This window comes from Tigriopus californicus, chromosome 5 (genome assembly GCF_007210705.1).
Source record: "Tigriopus californicus strain San Diego chromosome 5, Tcal_SD_v2.1, whole genome shotgun sequence".
NCBI lineage: Eukaryota > Metazoa > Arthropoda > Copepoda > Harpacticoida > Harpacticidae > Tigriopus > Tigriopus californicus.
The window spans coordinates 7545870-7566953 of NC_081444.1; the positions used below are offsets into that span (position 1 = coordinate 7545870).

Genomic DNA, 21084 nt, shown 5'->3' on the forward strand with positions numbered 1-21084 from the left:
ATTGATTGAACGAATCAGATTTTGCAAAATATTTCGGATTATGGTCGGATTAAGCAAATATATCTCGGATTCGGATTCAGATCGGATTCGGATTTGTTATGCTTGGGCAGAGCTCTCGGATTCGGATTGCAAAAATTCACTTCGGATCGGATTTGAAGATCCTGTCGGATTGAATGCACAGCCCTAATAGCAACGTTAGAAGAAAATAAGAGGTTGCGTGAAATTTCCTTACTGTTTTAAACGCCGGGCTCAAGTGGCACCAAAGGTGGCCGTAATAATATCGATCAAACTCTCATTATAACATTAGCAATGGCTGAATATTCAATTGCGCACTCTTCAAAATTGCTCCTTCAAGCAAATGAGCAAGATTTTCACAGCAGTTCATGCGAACTGCACAATCTGATGGAGCAAAACAGACCAAAAAATATCTTACGTCTGTAAAATTCTTGGTCGCCCTAGAAGTAAGGCTTGCCATAAGAGAAGGTGCTCTTTTTAATGAGTCATTAAGGATCGCGAAATAAGGAAGAATAACTTTGAAACGACAAAGTGTATTTAGCCCCTAAATGAGAAAGAGAAAACAAACAGCCAAAAATGACGAAGATAGCTAGGGTGGACTCGAGTCTTGGTCTTGAGCCTTTGACAGATAGAAACAAAGGAGAAAGACTCCACTCAAGACTCTAGAGTCAACAGCTAAAGTTGGTGGGTGATGATGGCAATGAAGTAAAAGACGGTCGCTACAAGACTCACATTGAAAATAGCTCCTTTGTCCTAGTTGTCTTTTCATAACTTCACAGAGACTCACAACCCAAATATTCAATGCAAACAAATAGTTCATAATGACTTAAGAACTACAACTAACAAAATATCAGCAGAACTATCTTGTTATTAAAGTCATGTCGGTATAGCACCACTGATCTTATTTGAATATCGATCAAATATTTGCAAACAAGCAAATATCTGAAAATTTCAATCAAATAAGCAAACAAACAAGGAAATGGCCAATTTGAGCACATCAGCACTATCGATGACTGCAAAGAGTCGCAACATATTTCCATCAGACTTGAAAGTAAACCTAGGAAAAGCATACTTACAACATGATTTTTGGGGAAAAGACAGGCTCAAGGGTCTCTAGCTATACCAACCTGCTTCATCCTAGACAAAATAAGGCTAATGCTTACAATTTTCAAAACCTTTAAAGACTGGTCTCTTATCTTGATCAAGGCTTGACAGAGAAAGGCCTGCTTTTTGTTGAAAGCCAACATTAGAATCTTTTTTGTTAAATTTGAGTCAATAACTCAGATTCAGTCTCAGTCTCGAATCCGTTCTCGTCCTAGCCCTAGTGGCCATCCCGCTCCAAACGTCGCTCCTAAAACTTGGCGACACTGCAGCTGAAGCTTTATTTTTTGTTTTCATTAGGTGGACTTCTTGAGTGAATAAGTGAGTGAAGAGCCTGAGGTAACGAAACATTTCGCCCAATTCTCCGCCTCTTTTCGCCATTCGGTTGGCCGGGCTTGATCCGTATGGACCCTCGCTTCCCGCTCTCGGGTTTGTCCACGGCCCTCCCTGCCCCGGCCCACCCCGGCGTCAGCCTCACCCCGCCCGCCCCCGAAGGTCTGATCCGTTTGTTGCTCCAGAATGCCATGCCGCACCCCAGTCCCGCCGCTCTCCATCCCGTGCGGCACACTTCGACTGGCAATCCGGGCATCGTGCTCCGTCCCCCACCGCACATTACCTTGGCCCCACCCACTATCACTTTGCCCACCGTCCCCACCCCGCCTTCAACCTCACCCATGATGATGGTGGGCCCGGGCGGGTTGCGGACCACAGGCGAGGACGAACGATTTCGTGGCGGCGGCCTGAACCCCCAACGGGTAGGATAAACACGGCTGAGATATGATGTCTACAGTTTGTACGGCTCTCTCTTCCTATAAGTAGGAACGCGAGTTAGCCTTGATTCAGTTGGACCATAGTTATGCCAAGCCGTGGAATTGGCGTCCCGAGGCGTTACCCGTGATTAAGCCGGCCAAGAGCTTGTTCATGACCCGTCAGCCAGGTCCGCCATACTCCTTGGCGTTGCCGGTCAAGTAAGTATGATGCCAATTCTATCCCATCTCCTGCCCTGCTAATTTTTTTTTTGTCAGTACGGACGAAGAGATTGACGTGCTGACCCCGATTGCTCCGAACAAGAATCCACTTGAAGAAAAGACCCAGCAAATCATGACCGAGTGCGAGCGATTCGCCGATCTGGTCAATCCGGATGTCAAGTCATTGGCTCAGGTGGAAGACTGGGAGGAGCGTGTGTGCAAGTAAGTTTGATAGTAGTTGCATTGGTCCTTTGATCTGTTGGTCCACAATCCCCGATCTCACTGTGTTGCAGAGACAGCTGGACCACAGCCCAACATCGGTTGTTCAACCGGGTCTTGAAAGTCTTTCACGCCGATCGTTTGGCGCGATTGGCGCAAGATAGTCATCCCCGGGAGCCCATTCAGCGGCGATTGGTTATTGATAAAACGGCTAAGCGAGTGCGGTTGTTATTGGCCCAGATTTTATGGGATCCCAAGCTAACCCATTGGTTACACAATGCCCTGTGTGACAACCTACCCCGGGAATACATAGCCATTTATCTGGACGTCTTGCAAACCTTACGGAAGAAAGTACCCGAATTGATCGACAAACTCTTGGCTGGTCGAGTTCATCCCGACCAATATGGGAGTTGTACGAAAGAGGGATTCCGCCTCTTGATGAAAAGAAAATGGGATCCCACGGTGGCGGAATACTTACACGCGCCGAAGATTGTAAGAACATTGAACCAAGGCTGCAATTTTAGTAGTTTGCTAAGACGATTAGCTTGTTTTCTGTTCCAGAAAAAGCTGCCCAATAATCCGTTCATCATTTTGACACCCTCGGCTCCTCAGGATAATAGCCAATTAAGCAGTCGGGCTCAAATGTGGACCAAAATGTTAATGACAGTGGGCAAACTCGTGACTATCACTCTGCCTACTCTCAAAGAGGCCGATTCGGCCGAAGTACAGAAGACTGAGATATCTCGTTTCATTCAAAGGGTTGTTTCTGTCACCATCACCAGAATACGGGACATCAAACGGAGTGGGCATCAAGATCGACCCATCTTTTTGTTCGGTTGGGGTGTAGCCGCTGCCATTAATTGTCAAATTGCTTCCATGGAAACCGTTTCGGGTTGTGTCTGTCTGGGATTCCCTTTGAGCACCTTGGCCGGGATGAGGGGCGAAGTGGACGACCCCTGTTTGTTGGATATCAAGTCGCCCGTGCTTTTTGTGGCGGGACAAAATGCCGTAGATTGCAAGCCTGACGACTTGGAGGATGTCCGCGAGAAAATGAGGTGTGAATCTGGATTGGTTTTGGTGGGTGGAGCCGACTTCCAACTTCGAGTGTCTAAGCATAAAAAGAAAGCTGAAGCCATCACTCAATCCATGGTTGATCGTGCTATCATGGTATGACAACATCCTTTCCCTATTTACCGACCTCTTGTCGTCGTCACAAAAGCTTAGGAGTAGACTCTAAAGATATTTTTGGTTTTAGGATGAAATACGCGAGTTTTTACAAAACTTAATGGTACCAACCGTTCCTGCACCAACTGCTGTTCAAATGCAAGCTACTGTAATGATGGACGGATCTCCCATGCCCACCGTTGCCAAGAAGCCAGCTCGACCCAGGAAAAAGAGAGAGGAAGGCTCCCCGGCTCCAAAAAGAGCCAAATCAAGTAAGCAATCCAGACCCGCAAACTCCATTCACATCCTGCAGTTGCCTCATCAAGTCTTGTTTTCAGATAAGACGAAGGCCGCGCTCGCCACCGCTGCATTGAATGCCGCCAACAATGGCAATCCGACCTCGACCCCTCCGATGCCAATTGTTGGAGCAAGCATTACTCCCACGGGAGATTCGTCTGTAGTCGGTGTGGGCAGCATTGCTACTTCTACACCCGTCCGATCTATTCCCGGCATTGACGTGACAAAGGCGCGTAAAGCTTTGGAAATGGGAGATGTGAGTCTTAAGCCAAATTTGAGCAAATTTTTCAGTGCCCAACTTAAAACTCTGGGTGTTCGTACAGGAAACAACAATAGCTTTCAAATGAGGGTACACGTACACATTTGTTGTACGCCCTCGGTCCGTAATAATGTCTTTTTCCCATCCATAGACGAGTTCACCGTTGTTGTCCTCGGCTCTCACATCACCCACGAAAACAACGGCATTGTCCGGCTTAAAAACGACACCCACTTTCACCACCCCATTATTGGCTCACTCCTCTGGCATAAGTGTCTCCAAAGGATCGCGAGTGGCTCGTCCTATGGTTCCCATCGGTCTCCCTACAACACCAGTACCTGCCAGCACCATTAGCAATTACATCAGTGGCTCCTCGTCACCGATTCCCTCGGGCAGTGTCCCAAGTGGCATGAGTCACAGTAGTCTCACTCGGCCACTCCCTACTCCGTTGGTGACCTCCAGAATCGTGAGCCCACCCAAAGTGGGATCCCCTTCAAGCACCATTATCAAGACCGTGAGTGGAGCCATTAGTTCACCTCCTGTGTCAACTCCCCCCACCACCAAACGGATAACCCCGCAATCCGAGCTTTCAACAAGCAATATGATATTTTTATCTCAATCTGCGGGTGGAGGAAATCTGACAATGGCGCAAAGAATAGTCACTACTCTGCCAGCCACAGCTTCTACGCCCTCGATTAAGACGGCTGCAAGTACGCCCAATCAAACTTTGACGGTACCAAGCTCATTGGCCCAGTCATTGGGGGTCAAGAAGCCCGGCGGAGGGTCCAAAGAGAGTCTGTATATCGTCGCTGTTCCTCCAGATCAGATCAAGAACCTGGAATCAAACAACTTAATCCAATACTCTGGCCCCAAAGGAAATCAAATGGTGGCTCTCCTAAGCCCCGAAAAAGGAACGCCTCCCAGCAGTGCCAATAAGGTGATCAATGTGAGTGCCGATATGAAGCAATCTACTAATACAACAGCGGATGGTCAAGGCACGGAAAAGAGAAACGTCGCTGAAATTTTGGCGAGCTTGAGTGGCTTGACACCCGATCCCCCCAAAGCCGATATCTCTAAAATCGTGAAAACCATCAATCTGCCCGAATCCACCTCAGTTCGGCCCATCTCTATGACCCCACCCGTGTCAAGTGGAGCATCAACTCCAATCACCAATGCTCCTCCAACGTCCTCTTCTTCTGTCATGGCCGTGAAGAGCTCACCGGGAAGATCTACGGCATCTATTCTTTCGTCCGGTGGTGGTCGGGTGGTTCGTGTTTTGACGACCTCTGGAAATCGAACCATGCAACAAAGTCCATCAATCATCCGCTCTCCATCAGGATCAAGCGTAGCGTCGGCCACGGTGAGCTCGTCTCCATCGACTAGTGGAGGAACCAACCGAAGCCGAAAACAAGTGTTTGTCACCCAAGAGAAGACTGAAGAATCGACATCGCCTTCAACGTCAATGAGCAAAGCTGAAAAAGCCCCAGAAGTTATTACGAGTGTTACAACTGGGGACGTGGCCGTGGTAAAAGAGGATGATGGGGCTAAAATACAGAAGATTAAAGAAACACACATTGGAGAAAAGGACATCCTGGAAGAAGACATGGATGATCAAGAATACGTTCCGTATCAAAAGAAGCCCAAGAAGGTGACCAGGTCCTCAACGTCGTCATCGAAAAATTGAATCACTGGTTAGTCTTGCGTCACATCTACGGAGTTAATGTAAAAGCCGAACACTTCTACTGGGTTCAAATGCAATTCATCCAAACAGAACTCTGAGGTCAAATTTGGTTTCATTATTTGTCAAATCGACCAAATTGGGCCGAAAGTAAAGAAGAGTGAGCATGACATAAAAAGTATTTTGATCACTGGAGCATGGGATGTTTGCCGGCCAGGATCTCTTGGAGCTCAGCTTCGATCTCGGACATATTGGGCATGGGTTGGCCTTCAACTGTCTTGGTGGGCCTGGCCTTTCTTGGAATGGGTTTGAACTTGGATCGAATCTCGGAGTTGAATCCACCTCGATTCCGGGCCAATTCTACGGCGTAGAACTGGATTTTGGTGACAATGATACTATTATCCTCCGTGTAATCACCCGCACAATCCAGTCGCAGCAAAGTAGCAAAGCTATAATCATCGACAGCCTTGAAGTGTTCGCAAAAATCGCGCCATTTCTACAAATTCAAGTTCGGTCGTTTGAGAATGATGGTGTCATGATTTAATGACTGATTTAATAATGCCTCACCTTCTTGGCTTCATCGGACTTAAGATCTGATTCGGATAGTTTAGCCACATTCAAATTCGGAAAGTCCTTCAGAAACTTTTCGTAGATTTCGTCATCACAAGAACTGAGTCGGGGGATAGTTTTGGGATCTACTGAGCATAAAATCTGGAATTGGAAATATCGAGTCAAGTCCAAGAAAATGTTCGTTGCCAGTGTCTTGTCAATCCTCACGTTAAAGTAGACCTCGGCATGCTCCATAGCCTTCATCGCCCATAGCGATTCCACTCGCGAATCATTGCCGAATTCTTCTGAAGGGCGAGACAAGGCACCGGCGGCGGCCAATAAGCCCTCGGCACCCTAAACATGAATGTCAAGGTACAAATGAAACTGGTGAGCATGAGCAAATCAATGGGTGGATTGACGGACAGTTAAGAGATTGAGGGTCATTGACTTACCACGCCTTGATTGTTCAGGGCCATTCCTGTGGCCTTGGTTGGTTTGGTCGCTTCTGGATTTGTTTTGATGTAAGAAAGAGACTCTCGTCGAGGATGTCTCACAGGCTTGATGAAAAGCACATGTGTTGTGATTCATTCAGGGTGATCCGTCCGTCCAAAATATTTAAAACCGATCTGGACAGAAATGAACATTGGTGGATCATCAGTGATTGTACTCATTGGGATTACCTTCTATCGTAATGGAACTGAAAGAAGCATTTCCTTGGTGGTGATAAAAGGAATATGAGGTGAAGATTAGCAAATTGTAAACGTCTTATTACACTCAATGACACTCTGTTGACCTTAAGTGAGTCGCCCTGAAATTTGGCGATCTGATCACAAAGCATCCCTCAAGAGTTTGTATTGCGAGTCAGCCTGGCCAAGGACCCTAAAGCAAGGAAACGCCACTTTTTGTGATCACCAAACCATTCCCGCCAAGTAAGGCCTAAACTTTTGCGGCTGAAATTTTTGAATGTCAATTATTGGCATGATTATTGAAAAAAATATGTGACTAATATCATTTTCGTAATCATTGATGGTATGTGCTTAAAACCAGGCATTGAGATAAACTTAAAATAACTTTAAAGATGTCTTTAAGTACAACAACTGAAAAGTGCTAATTAGGTTTTCATGATAAAGCAAGAATTTGCTCGAAACACAGTCAATCAAATCTTTTTTGCCAATAATATTATTTGTAGAAAATTGTTTCAGAAACATTTTGATCAAATTTCAAGTATTTGACGTGTTTTTTATGAAACTATGGTTCTCACTCTAGGAATGACCCTCAATCCAAAAGTAGACATATTGTAGCTCTGAGGTACCTCATGTGGATGCTTCATAATCATGAAATATTAATTTTAAGAGATATGGCACCTGTTTCATTTGACTATTTTGGTATTTTGGATGCTTTTGCAAGAAAAACAATTTATTGGAGTCCAAAGTTCAAATTGAGATCTAGTCTACTGTACTTCGGTATTACCCTGTGCCCCTTAAATAATGCCTGCCTTTTATGCAAACTTCCTAATAAGTAGAAATTTAAACTTTACAAAAAGATAACTCATTCATTTTTCACCAATCCCTGATATTTTTTGTCAAATGTGTGGGTTAAGACAAAATTATCAATTGTCCATCCCAGATATTCTAATATGTTAACATTTATGTACATGCACTTTTATTGCTTATTCCATGCATTTCTTTTATACTTTGTTAGTGCAAGTTCCTCATCAATCAATAAAACGATTATTGTTAATTTTCTATCTATGCGTGTTTTTGACCCAGTTTTACGCAATATTTCACTGATTTGAACAATTTGATTGTTTTGATTAATTTGATGTTCATGGGTATTTCATTTATTCTTCTAACTTTCAAAATGAAATCAGGGGACGGAGTTGTATATCAAGGAGATCGTTATTGCATTAAAACACTTTAATTTACTTTGTAGTACGGATAATCTTGTTTTATTGATACTAGTTTTACTGTTTTGATTCAACGCAATGGCCTAAGTTGGCGGTGAAGGGAAAGTCGTGTTGTTTCCTCTCTTTAGCGTCCCTGGCCTGGCAAACTACCGGGTGCATCTTAAAGAACTGGACTTTGGGACCCACAAGTTTGAAATGATCATATCTCTGTTAATCAAGAACCGATTAAGTCAAAATTTCATTTGCAAGCTCTTGTGACATTAGCCAACTTAAGCTATGAATCAATCCTGCTCTTGTGGTGTGGTTCATACATGCCTCTAGATGACGACTGAACGCTGAGCACTTATTGAGGCTGAATAAGGAGTTGAAGCCCCTATTGGTTTGGGTGAGTGTGACCATCAAGTCTTTTTGGAAAAAGAATTTCGGTTTGCTGACGTTGGCTGTATATCTGGGGCCTAAAAACGTATTTTGTAAACTGGTTGTAAGCTTGATTAAAGGCAAATAATGTCTTTTGGGCTAAATGGAAAATGATTGTACCCTTCAAAAGTGAATAAAATGATCTTAGAGGAGACAATATGAGTGCTTCATCAGTTAGAGGCTTTCTTTCCTAAAACTTGAGCAGCTGACAGAGTGGATGATTTTCCCACGAGAAACTTCAGCATTTCAATCTGACCATCCACCACCCATAAATTTCATTCTGGACTTCCTTCTAAACGTTTTTCATTCCTCTTGTGAATCTAAAAGTCTATAACAACCCATTCATGAATCACTTTCATAAACTTCTTCATGCCAAACATGCATTCCAGCTTACCCCAGTGACCTTAAACACCTCAGATGCATGTAGGTCTGTGCGGTGGGGGGCAGCAAAGCCCTCCTGATTTGGCATTTGCCGTGATGAAAATCAGATTTTTGAGGCTCTATTTTTTACTTTGTCTCGCTAGCACATTCAATTCCGGATGTAGAACTAAAAGGGTTACCAGTGTTGTTCTTTATAACTCATTGGGTAGTTTATTTTACAGAGAATGGGCCACAGCTCAAAGATTTTAAAGGTGTGGTTTCTAATTTTAGAGGCACCGTCTTCCATCAGCTTGCCAAGCACTGTTCCATGGTTAACAAATCAGTTACAGAGGAAAACCACAGTCCCATTATCACTCTTCTTTTGTTTCTTTTTCTCTGGTTCAAACCTCGTCAAATGTTATGACTTCGTCAGTGTTTGAACGCATAGATAGAGACATTAACATAGAATGGAAGACCTGGTCTCGTCTAATGACACTCATGTAACTTTCCAACTTGTAATAATGCATGGCGTATTTCAAAGGTTGCCTTTCTTATTTGTGTACTTGGACGCTACTCTCATACAGCCAGCTCTTCCGCACCCAAACATTTAGAACTTCTCAGACAAGGCTCTCCAAGATGCTGGAGTGGTCTTTCAGCCAACAAAATGCTTATTGGACGTGTCATAGTTGATTTTTTTCGGGCATAACGTCTCGGCTAGACAATTGGGTGCATTGAGGAATTGTTCATAAGAATTCAATTGCTTAAAAATAGTTTTTGACCACCATACAATTTGTTAAAACACAGTTACAATTGAGATTTGAATTTCATTGAGACATCTTTTGCCATTTTGAATGTAGGGTTTGTCTGAATTGGTGCAAAACATATTGGCAACCTGGTTTATTTGGACAGAAAAAAGAAATTTAACCCTCTTCTGATCAAAATGTAAAAATACCGTGTTATTCTAATTTGCAGCTCATTTATACAATGGTCTATGCTGAAGAATTCTCACTCTGTGTCAGTTGAATGCTTGAATGTTGTGCAATTATCTCAAAAAGCCCATCACAAGATTGAATAAAGAGGAAAAAGCTTTGATAGTTTTTTTGACAATTATAAGGCAGTCTATAACTTCAAATTTGTTAATTATGAGCTGACTGATGTTATTTTGGGAATTGAAGGTAGAAAATTGATGAATTTTAAGAATTGACTTCCTTTTTCTGGCCACTAACAGCTTTTCACAATAAGGGATAAGTCAATTTGATTATTTCAAAAAGCCAAAGGATTTAGGGCTGCAATTTTAACTAAAACATGAAAGCTGTTCTTCTTACTCAATTTGCTATTTTTCAAGTGATGATGTAATGTGTAATAGATTCATGAGTCAAGACCGTTTTTACTCTATATATCTGAACATTTATTATTTTTGAAAAATAAATATTGACTGATAATTTCGACACACTTTCTCTTCTAACTGACTTTTGGAGTCCAATATTGTTACTTTGTTGCTTGATTATCTTTTTGCAGCATGTTATTAAGTATAACAATTGATGCATTCCTCAACACTGTAGATCATTGGGGGAAGTTATTACCGGGTTGTTTGTTTACCCTAGAGGGCTAGTCAGAGAAACAACCCTCACAAGATTTCTGAGATTTTTTTGGCTCCATCGCGGCTGCTTGATGTGTGCAATGGGGATCGGATTTGAGCACATTTAGTTACTTGCTTCTCAGAATCAAGTTACGAATTAAATGAGCCAGTGAGTTGATGGCGCGTTTGTCTGCTTTGGTTGAAACTGTTTAACACAGGAGAAGTCAATCAGCCCAAAACCCTGCTGCCCAACTACCAAAACGTGTTCAAAGCAAAGTCTCAAGTTGCTTGGTTGGAGGTGGAGAGGTTTCTCTGACAAGCCCTCTAGTTTAACCCATTCCATAAATGAATCCCTTCTTAGTCACAGCTGATTGCATAACCATGCTTTGAGTGTAAAAATAACAAACTCTGTCAGACCAGTATTTGGATTTGTGAGACAAGCCAAGCTTGAATTTCTATCTGTGAAATGTGACAAGCACCACCCACTATCTATTTGGCTTAATTTTAATTAACTCTTTCTCATTTCAGAACTGTGTTATAGCTTATTAAAATCTATAACCACCATTTCATGAGCTACCATGTCTAAAAGCTGCCTCTTCCCAGTGAGGAACTTGGCAATCAACAGCCCCATGAAAAACTCATTATATAGCGCTTTTGGGGGTCTACTATGTACAGATGTTTAATGCTGAATTTGTTAACTTCAACACCATAGTCTTAAAACAAACCATTTGGTTGTTTGTTTCTTTTCGCCTGTGGCTATCTGGGTAGTCTTAATCTTAAGGTAGTTCAAAAGGAACAGATTACAGAATCATTTGCATCTTTGCTATGAAATTGGTTTTAAGTTGGAGATTGCATTTTCATTTTCACTCATTTATCCATGGACAACACCTAAAAAAGCTTTATTGACTTGTACTGAAGCATGGTTTCATAATGCAACATCTTCATAACCATATAAGTAAGGCACAACAATTGGCCTCCAAAAGTCAGTTAGACCCTTTCTCTTGAGGCTTTCATTAGATATTGTTTTTTAATAGCAATGGATAGTTTAACTAATTAAGGGACATATTTTCAATGGTATGAAATTTAATGAGTTTGGCATGCCATTGCAATTGAGTCTCTGCATCTATACCTCTATTTCCTTTGTCTAATGATTCGACAATCTCAAGCTTTCACAGAGTTATTGCGGGAAAATAATGACAACTTTAAGAAAATGGCTTCGCCATTTTCTGTTTGACGTGTTCATAACTTCTTTCTAGTGATATTGTCTCTATCGTACTCAATCTCAAAGTGACCATGTTTTGACCTTTCTTGAATTTCATAAATACAGAAAATAATCAAATTCTGAAATTGAACGTATACCGCAATCCCGGATTGAGTACACCATCTAACATGTTTCATTACTGATCGACCCTCATGAGTTTTCGATTAATATGCAAGGACCGATCGGAGCTAAGGGATACTCTACTACTGTATACCCCTACTGTAAACCACCTGCAAACTGGCCATTTTAAATCAACTTTGTAATGATGTTCAATTTCGTCATAACGATAGCTTGGCTTAACCATGAACGTGGAATCTCAAGCAACTTTGTACAGTATCATAGCAATCATACGAACACACAACTAATCATCTCGTTTTCATGGATCAGGCGTGTCTGCGTCGTTTTATCACACATCCAGCCCGCTTCTTCTGTTACTACACTGGAAAAGCGGTTAGGCTTGATCTGGAGCTCTAGGGCCAAACGGACGTCACAGGGCCAGTGGAAACACCGCCACAAACCCACTGGCAAAGCTACCAAACTTAGAGCAAATTCGACTCTCTAGCTTTAAAATCAGCGGCGGGCGGCGTCCTTTTCTCTCCTCATCACGTCGGCCCTGTATGAACAGCTTTGCCACGTATTTAGCATCACTGACAGCCAAGAATGAACTGAGAATCAGGCCAGTGGGGCAGAATTTCGTTACATTTCGGTGAGTTAGTGAAACGGTGTGCCAAAACTGAATCAATGAGATAAATGAATGGCCTTGTGAAGCCTTGGAATGTGAAAACCAGAGTCTTATCAGGGTAAAAGCAAGTCCAATTTTTGTCATCATGGTGGCTGTTAAGCGAGAACAGCATCACTGCGCTGCCTATCCAGCCTGCCAAGTTTTGGCGCCGAACGATTCCAACCTGGCTCATCTCATCCTAACGATAGTAACAATCCCCAGCCAAGTTGAGGCGGACGAATCCTGGCAGCAATCCCGTTCCATTCTCGGCCATCTCGGCTGAAAAGGCTGAGCGTAGAGAACAACCCCACAAGGGGCAGACCAGTCTAGTGGTAAGGCGGTCTGGCCATCAGGCTAGCTAAGCCAGAACAAACGCCTGGCTACTGCCTCCTAGCTCAGTACTAACGTAGTGAGGCTGAAAGCCCAAAGAGCGTCATTTCGTGAGAAACAGGGTGAAAAGCGATTCGCGATCGAATTGGATTCAGAGCCCGGTTGGACGTGTCTTTCCCGTGTTCAGCCGTGATTGGGAGGTGGGCCGTGTGGAATCGGGTTGGACGTGACATCTGAGCCATCGGGCTTCCCGATTTCGCTTGTTTTGGCGGCCTTCACGGGATCTAGTGACCGGCGGCGACCCGTTGTCTTTTCCACCAAGTTTAGGTCGCTAACCAGGACCGAGTGGACCGGAACCGGGTGTGCTTGGATCAGGCTTGCCGCCACGGCCCTCAGAGGCGGGCATTGCGCTGTGGGTGAGGCACGGGTTAGCCTTGCATCGGGGTTGAACCTTGGCTGGGGAGGCAGCGCCGGTCCCTAGCTTCCGGATAGGGTTCTAATCCGAGTCTGGCAACCGGGTCTCATGGATGCCAATGCCAGTGGGGCGGGTGCCACGGGCACCACGCCCATGTACATCACGGGGGGTGATGGTGGGCAGCAGCCCTTGGTCTTATCGGCTGAGGAAGCGGCCCAATTGTTGGCTCAAGCCGGGATTCAATTGGGCGACAATGAGCAAGTGATCATCGGTGATATGGCGGCCGGCGGAACCGGAGGTCAAGAGAGTGCGCATTTGGATAACTTAGTGGGCGGGGAAGAGAGCCTGACCCACGGGACGCAAGTGCTAAGCCAAGAGGTAAGATCGTCCTTGGGATCAATCGGTTTTGACATGGAGTTCAAAGTGTTTTTTTCTACTCTTTTAGGCTTACGATCAAAGTGTGGGTCAACAGATCTTGAACCCTGATGGAACCGTGGGACAAATGGGTGATGGGGGCGACGACGGAACGGTTCTTTACATTGACCCGAATGATCCGCAAGCCGCGGAGATTCTCCAACAAGCCGGACTTCGTCTCACGGAAGACGGTCAGGTGGTGCCGCACAATTCTGAAATTGATGGCAAACTCGATCTGGTAGGCATGAGTACGGCCTCTTCCAACGCTCAAGATCTGATAGGCAGTCTTCAATCGCCGGTCACCACTGCCGTGGCATCTCAACCCGCCCCCATCATGTTGCCCCAGCAACCGGTACCCGCCACCAAATTGGTAAGAATGATTGGTTCCCTCGTCTTGCTACCTGTGCAGTGTTTTAATGGTGTACGCTCTTTGCTCAGGCCACTCCCGTCGCACCTCGTGTCCCCGATCCGCCCGCTCGATTGCCGGGCATGTTCCCCACCACGAAACCCGAGAAGCCGGCCCCTGCCGCTCCTGCCGCCGCTCCTCCCATCAACGACAAACAGGTCATGCCCGTGGGGCCAGATCAACAGCAAGTTATGTACACTGTTACAGGCGAAGATGGCAATTCTCAGCAATACATGATGTTGTGTCCCAAGGATATGGATCAAAACCTTTTGATCCAGACCCTAGTCAAGCAAATTTCTTCAGACCCTGCCACGAAAGGGGGTAAGAAGACCATTCGAATCACTCAACAACGAGGCGCCATGAATAAACTGGGAGGCATGACGTCCAGCATGCAACAACAACAACAGCAACAACAACAACAACCTGCTCTCAATACCACTCCTCTAGCCTCGACGGTTATGAGTGATTCATCTCAATCGCCTACCCTAACGTCCATGCGTAAGTCGATGTCACCGGGAAAAACGGCTCGAGCCTTACCTGCTCCTGCCAAACCCAAGCCTGGCGGACGGATCCGACCCGGATATCCTCAATCGACAAGCCAAGTGGATAATCGCCTCTATCATAACACACTGGACGCCAATGACGTGATTGAATCAGTGATGCCGGACATTCCGTTGGAATTGACCGATGGAAGCACCCGTGTGTACGTCCGTTGTAACTATTGTCCCGAGTTCCGATCCTCCCTCAATGGCGACACTTGGGAAACAATTTTAAATCACATCCTGCCGGTGTCTCGGGAGGAAATCCAGACCTCTTTCTACGGCGACTTGAGCAAGCATTTCATTCGCTCCTTGCGAATCCAGATCAACGGCAAACAAACTATCAAAACCCCCACCAAAGATATCCCGCAGTGCGAGGTGGTTCTCACCCACAGCTTAGTGTGTCGTAAGACCAAACGCGAATTCATCGTCGCGAATCCTGATGCCGCCTTCGTAGCTAATTTGGCCAAACACATTCGACAAATGCAACCCGGACACACTGGGCGTGGAAATAGTTTACTCTGCATATTCTGCAATAGCCCTTTTACCTACGAAGACTACATCCGACACATCCAACCTCATCTGGAAGCCATAGTAGCTACCCTGGAGTGCTTCGCTGGGGCATACTGCTCGAACATGTATGACGGCTCCATCCGCGCCACTCATCCCTGTACTGTGTGCGCTGAAGAAGAAGCGTCTGATTTGCGGTTCTTGCCGTGCACAAAGTTCTCAAATGATTACTCCTGTCTAAAGAAGCTTCAGTTCGGCGTGGATTGCTTTCGCGAGCACTACGGGGACAATGGTTTCTTGCGGCTGAACACATCCAGTGTTTCGCGATGTTCAGTGTGTAAGAATACTGGCCAGGTGTATTGTGCCGTGTTTCACATCAGCACTACCGTGCTTAGTGAAGATGGGTTGAACCAGGCTCAAGAGGTGGACAGCCAACTGGCAGTGTGCGTGAACTGTCAGAAACAATTCATCAACATCGTCATGAAAGAGCAAGGCTTTGACGAGCGCTTTAAAGTGTTTCAATTGAAGAACATGGAGCAATTGTGCAGTGTGTTACGAGTGATCCTCAATCAAGCCACGGCCATCTGTGACCAGAAGAAGACACTGATTTATACAGTCCACGAAAACTCCAGCAATCCCAATTCCGCTGTGCACGTGGTCAAGTCCGCGGAAGTCACACAGACCTTCCCGCTCACCAAGATGATGAGCTTGGCTGAGAGCGATATCGTGGGAAGTAGTACGAAGGTATTCTACATTTGTGATCTCTGCCTGTTCACCGTGGACCTCACATCACTTGTGGCATCTCCCAAGGACAGGCAGAAGAACGACATGCTTTTGGCCATCGTTCTTGAGCACCTCGTACCGCACACGGAATCGTTGATGAATGTAATCGCTAGCACCGCAGCCAATCAGACCTTCAATCTCAAGTATGAAGTCATGGCCAAGGTCACCGACATTGGACCCAGCAAAAAGATAGTATTATCGCTCCAGAAGAAGTTCAAGTGTCAAAATAGCACTCTTGAGATCCCGATTGAAAAAGACGAAGAGAAAACTCTGGCCCAAGTGCGTAATGGGATCAAGTCTGAGAAGAAGAACTACATCTCACTTCGCCAAGTGAAGGGACCTGACGGAAATCCCTCGTCTTCTGTTGCGCTTTCACCCTCAAATCTGGACTTGGACCAGAATGCGGGCCAACTGGTTGAGTTAAACAAGTACATGGACAAGCAACGGGGCAAAGTCATTACACTGGCACAAACGGGATGCAACACCACGCTATTGAATGCGTACGTGGAGTGCAATTTGTGCTCGAAGTTTAGTTTCCCAGATTTCCGATTGGCCGGTGCCAATGCCCAACCCCTAAATCGAAAAGGAGGGAACATCAACCTGTGTGAGAACTGCGTGGATACCGTGCTCACCCTCTGTCTACCCACAGAGCCGGAATGCCTCCAACTGGCCGAGGATTGTCTGGCCCTGGGGGAGCCCAAAGTGGTGGGTCACCGACTAGTTCTGTCCAACAATTTGAAGAAGTGGCTCTCTCTCGACGGTGTGAATCTGATCAAGAAAACTGTGGATGACTTCGACGATACCAAGTCAATGGATTGCAGCAATCTATTCCTCGAAGCCCTTAAGAAGCATTCCACAGCAGTGCTGAAGACCTGTCAAAAAGACGAGGATATCACCAGTGCTGTGGCTGGATTTTGCGTCACGGATGCATTCCTCGCCCTGGACAAGAACGACGACGCCACAAATGCGGCCATGGCCTCATTGGAGCAACAAATTGGCATGTCCATCACTCCTGCCAAGCCCACGAATCGCATCCATGAGGTTCACGTGACCATTCTGTCACGTCGGCGAAAGTTCCCCAATGGCAATGCTAGGCTAGTACAAAGAAGAAACATGAACGGTCGCAATGAGCCGCCCAAACCCATCAAGTTGACGACACCCGCCACGTCTCAGCCCGAGGAATCTGTTTCTGCAATTCAGTCGTTTATCGACCAAACCAGTGGCATCAAGAAAGAATCTCCAAGCCCCGATATGAAGCTGCCGCCAGGCATCAAGATCACATCGGCAGGCAAAGGATTGGTGAATATTCGCGCCGTGGCAGATGCGGCTGCGCGTAACAAAGCCCCAGCTACTGAGTCAAGTCCAAGCAAGGCTTCACAATCTCCCACAGCCGCCACCACCACCACCACTTCCTCACCCTCCACCTCCACAACTACCGCCGGGACCTCTCTCCCCACCCCCTCGACTGGCTCCTCGAGTGTTCGCGGTATGAGCGGGGTAAGCACGGTCACATTGACCCCCAATGGTGTGCTCAAGAAAGAGTTGCCCGACGCCCAGGCTCGTCTTGATCTGAGCGATGATCATGACGAAGGTGACAGTGACGAGGAGATCAGCAAAGTCACCCCCGTAGCCAAAACCCCCAAGCGTAAATGGTCTGAACAATCTCAGACTCCCGTCAGTAAATCTCGAGTTACACCAATTACGCCCAAGATAACCGCGGGTTCCAGTAACACGCCTTTGACTGGGACGCCTGCGGCTGCAAATCCCAGTGGCGACGAAAGTACGGATGACACTCCATCAAGGAGCAAGCGACAGCGCAAGGAAAAGAAGATTTTTGACCTTTAATTGCAACAAGCTCTGGTTGTTCTACGCCAATACTACTTTACAACAACAGCGGTGTCAATTTCGACAAGAAGAACAAACCCAATTGCAAGAACAAGAACTACTACTATTATTATTATCATCATCATCATTATCATTGCTAATACTATTTTCATTTAGGCTCTGAAGAAGCCTCCCTTTGTCTCGAACAACTGACTACTTTTCTTGAAGCGATTAATATCCAGCTGAAAGCACACGCATTGTATGTATCTTTCTCAATCTATTTTGATGGCAGAAAAAGAGAGGTAAACCATTTCGAAATAAAAACCCGTCACCCAAGAATTGTGTCCAATCATTTTTGCTAGATCATTTTTGCCCTACTAAGAATGCATCACACTCATGAAGCACTTGAGTCATTGTATCAAATCCACTCCTTTCACAAGCAGCGGTCAAAGGTAACCAACACAGATCGAGATGCTCCTCGGAGAGTTTGACCTCGACGCCGTCTCGAATACGTGCCAGCCAATAAGTGACGGTCTTATCTTTGAGTTCACCTGTTGGGTAGTGTTTGACCTGGTAATGAATTTGACTTTTGAAATTGGGAACAATCTCCATATCGCACTCAGACAAGCCGGCTTCCTCCTGGGTTTCGCGTAGAGCTGCTTGATAATCCGTTTCCCCGGGATCCACGTGACCTTTTGGAGGGGTCCAATGTTTTGTCCCGTAAGAGCATCGAAGAAGAAGATATTCTGCTTGGGCAGACTGGCTCCATCGGTACAGGACAAATCCTGCGGCACGAACAGGGGAACCCATTAGTTGAGACCTGTTTGAACGTATGTGAAAAAGAAGTGGTCATAAGTTATTTTGAACATCCATAGACCGTTATATATTGTATCAAGCGGCTAAACAAGTAGCAAAATCTCTCTCACTTATCTCTGACTTGAAAAGTCAATGCAAAAACACAATCATGTTGGAGGCTTTTCAAGTTATCAGTTCCAGTGGAAAATATGGCCAAGCCATTCAACTATCACTGTTGACCGTTGACGAGTTTGCACTCGTTTCGGGTCAAAATTTTGGTCTGTCAGGTTGGAAATGGAGAACTCCTCGACGGGAAAAAATATCACACAAATTAGCACACTTCGTGCTTTCTTCTAGGCCGAGGTTGGTTGTCTGTGGGAAAATATGAATCCAACAACAAATGGACGTTACGGGATGATTTCAGTTGGCCGGACGTTCTCTTGGACTTGGCCTGGAATCCAAAAGATCCCGAATTGATCCTTATTGGTTCCGGCGATGGTTATGTACTGGTATTTAATAACGCAACTCACAAGTTATCTTCGCAATCACGTATAGAACACACCAAGGAGGTATCAAGTGTTTCGTGGAATGCAGATGGCCACCGTATTCTATCTAGTAGTTGGGATGGTACCCTAAAGATTGTGAGCGGATTGTCGATGCACCCGAGCGACAGAGACTGACTCTAACTTGTTCATATTTCTAGTGGGACCCCGAGGTCATGCATCAATCCTCGCTATCTACGTTTTTGGGGCATTCCGAATTGGTTCACGAGAGTTCATGGTCACAAGATCACAATTCAACGTTTGCCAGTTGCTCTTCGGATGGCTCGGCGCTCATTTGGGATTCGAGACACCCCCCACAGAACAAACTCGTCCATGGATGCGATGTTTTATGTTTAGCTTGGAGTTCCAGCCATTCGGATCAATTGGTGACGGGTTCCATCGACGGCGGTTTGCGGCTATGGGATCTTCGAAATCCCGCTCAACCCGTTGAGGTCTTTCATGAACACACATATGGGATTCGCCGAGTGCAAACTCGGCCCGATGGCCTCATCATCAGCGCTTCCTACGACTTTACCACGAGGTAAGCACGGTCTCTTTTTGGGTCAATGCCCCGCCCTCTTTACATATAATTCATTTTTAGGCTTTGGCGAGAAAGAGCGGGTTTGGTTCAAACGTTGGCCAATCACACGGAATTCGTCCACGGTGTCGACGTCCAAGGCAGTCGTCTCATGGATTGTAGTTGGGATCAAACGGTTCATGTATACGAAGAGATCAATGTCTAAACCGGCAGAGAATTTCCCACCGTGGACCGACAAAACGAGGAGCACAGCTTGGAGAAAAACGCTAGACCCGTTTGTCCTCCGGGAATATAACTGATGACGAACCACAATAAAGCCATGACTTGTCCTACAGCCGCAATCACGGTCAGAACCGTGCTCTGCAATCCCATGGAAAAGTACAAAGTTCCCACCAAGGTGAGGGTATACACGGCCGTGAACGGCCATCTTTCGGAACTGGTCAGGTGCTTGAAATGATTGACCGGACCCCACAAAAGCGAGAAACTCCCCAGGGTGAAGACACTCCCGAGCGAGAAAAGCAGGGCGAATTTGCGGGCATACAATATCAGCACGGGCGTGTAGAGCGAGGCTAGACCAAAACAAAGCACGCCCATACTCAAACAAAGCATGAATCCCACGATACGTTGGCGTTTGGTCAAGCTGGGGCAGCATTCATTCTTCGAGTTGGGAAACCAACCGGACACACCCGTTTTGTCCGTGCTGAAAGCGCCCTCTTCCATGAGCAACTCCGTGTCACCCGCAGTCGATCGGCTGGAGGGGGAGGAAGCGCTCGTACTGAAAGGGGATTTCAAGGTGGGTAACTGCCAGCCTTGGCTTAATTTGGGTAAGGACAACCCTTGAGCGCTGCCCCAACCCTTATTACTCCCGCCCGTTTTGAGGTAACTGTCGAGATCGGCCTTCAAGTTGGCCATCCTAGGAAGAAGGTTGGGCCTGGTGTAGCACAAACCAACGAGCCAGCGAGCAACACAGAGTGTGAATGGCCGGGTCGATTGAGGGCGGGCGGAGAGATTGGATTTCTTGACTGACTCCAGCGATCGGATTTCCGGGATTTTCTTAGATTCTCAGTCTGTGTTAGTATGTATGTAGGTGGTGTAGGCCACTCAGCATGTCTAGGCTCCAGGATCGACTGGGGTTGTGTTGTGAGTGCTTGAATTTGGACAGGGATCAAGAGACACAGTGAGAGAGAAGAGGGGTGGCGTTGTCGCTTTTGACGTTTGCACGAAAAAGCGTGACCATACGCCACTTCTAGATCTATGAACAACAAGAGTGAAGTACTCTGTGCCCAGCACTGAGGGTGGATGGTATGGCATGGATGTCAAAAACTTGCAAAGTGAAGGCTCCATCCGAGCCCAATAACCTAATGTAAAAAAGTCAGGTCTGAACTTGGAGACAACCCTGGTCTGAAGTAAGATAAAATAGGGCCGAGTTAAGCCACCCACACACTTTTGAGGCCAACTAACGGGTTTCCGTACTTTCCGATTGACTGCTAGCCGCGG

At 45.9% G+C, this 21084-nt stretch overlaps 4 protein-coding genes across 4 annotated transcripts; 2 read left to right on the forward strand and 2 right to left on the reverse strand.

Annotated features, from left to right (window-relative positions):
• Positions 1–1430: 1430 nt before the first annotated feature.
• On the forward strand, positions 1431–5799 carry LOC131880436 (KAT8 regulatory NSL complex subunit 3-like). Its single transcript, XM_059227079.1, has 8 exons — positions 1431–1871; positions 1936–2084; positions 2142–2306; positions 2378–2795; positions 2865–3470; positions 3559–3739; positions 3806–4020; positions 4175–5799. Exons 1-8 carry the CDS (start codon positions 1521–1523, stop codon positions 5702–5704), a joined length of 3615 nt encoding a protein of 1204 aa, XP_059083062.1. The 5' UTR covers positions 1431–1520; the 3' UTR covers positions 5705–5799.
• On the reverse strand, positions 5795–6858 carry LOC131880437 (protein PBDC1-like). The gene is made up of 4 exons (XM_059227080.1): positions 6700–6858; positions 6476–6601; positions 6266–6409; positions 5795–6194 (listed from the first exon to the last, which is right to left on the reverse strand). The coding sequence occupies exons 1-4, from the start codon at positions 6721–6723 to the stop codon at positions 5886–5888; spliced, it is 603 nt and encodes a 200-aa protein (XP_059083063.1). The 5' UTR covers positions 6724–6858; the 3' UTR covers positions 5795–5885.
• A 6015-nt stretch (positions 6859–12873) lies between these two features.
• Positions 12874–18051, forward strand: LOC131881351 (uncharacterized). The gene is made up of 3 exons (XM_059228194.1): positions 12874–13614; positions 13682–14020; positions 14089–18051. The coding sequence occupies exons 1-3, from the start codon at positions 13345–13347 to the stop codon at positions 17731–17733; spliced, it is 4254 nt and encodes a 1417-aa protein (XP_059084177.1). The 5' UTR covers positions 12874–13344; the 3' UTR covers positions 17734–18051.
• A 446-nt stretch (positions 18052–18497) lies between these two features.
• LOC131881352 (vesicle transport protein SFT2C-like) lies at positions 18498–20811 on the reverse strand. Its single transcript, XM_059228195.1, has 2 exons — positions 19038–20811; positions 18498–18958 (listed from the first exon to the last, which is right to left on the reverse strand). Exon 1 carries the CDS (start codon positions 20497–20499, stop codon positions 19789–19791), a length of 711 nt encoding a protein of 236 aa, XP_059084178.1. The 5' UTR covers positions 20500–20811; the 3' UTR covers positions 18498–18958; positions 19038–19788.
• Positions 20812–21084: the final 273 nt, after the last annotated feature.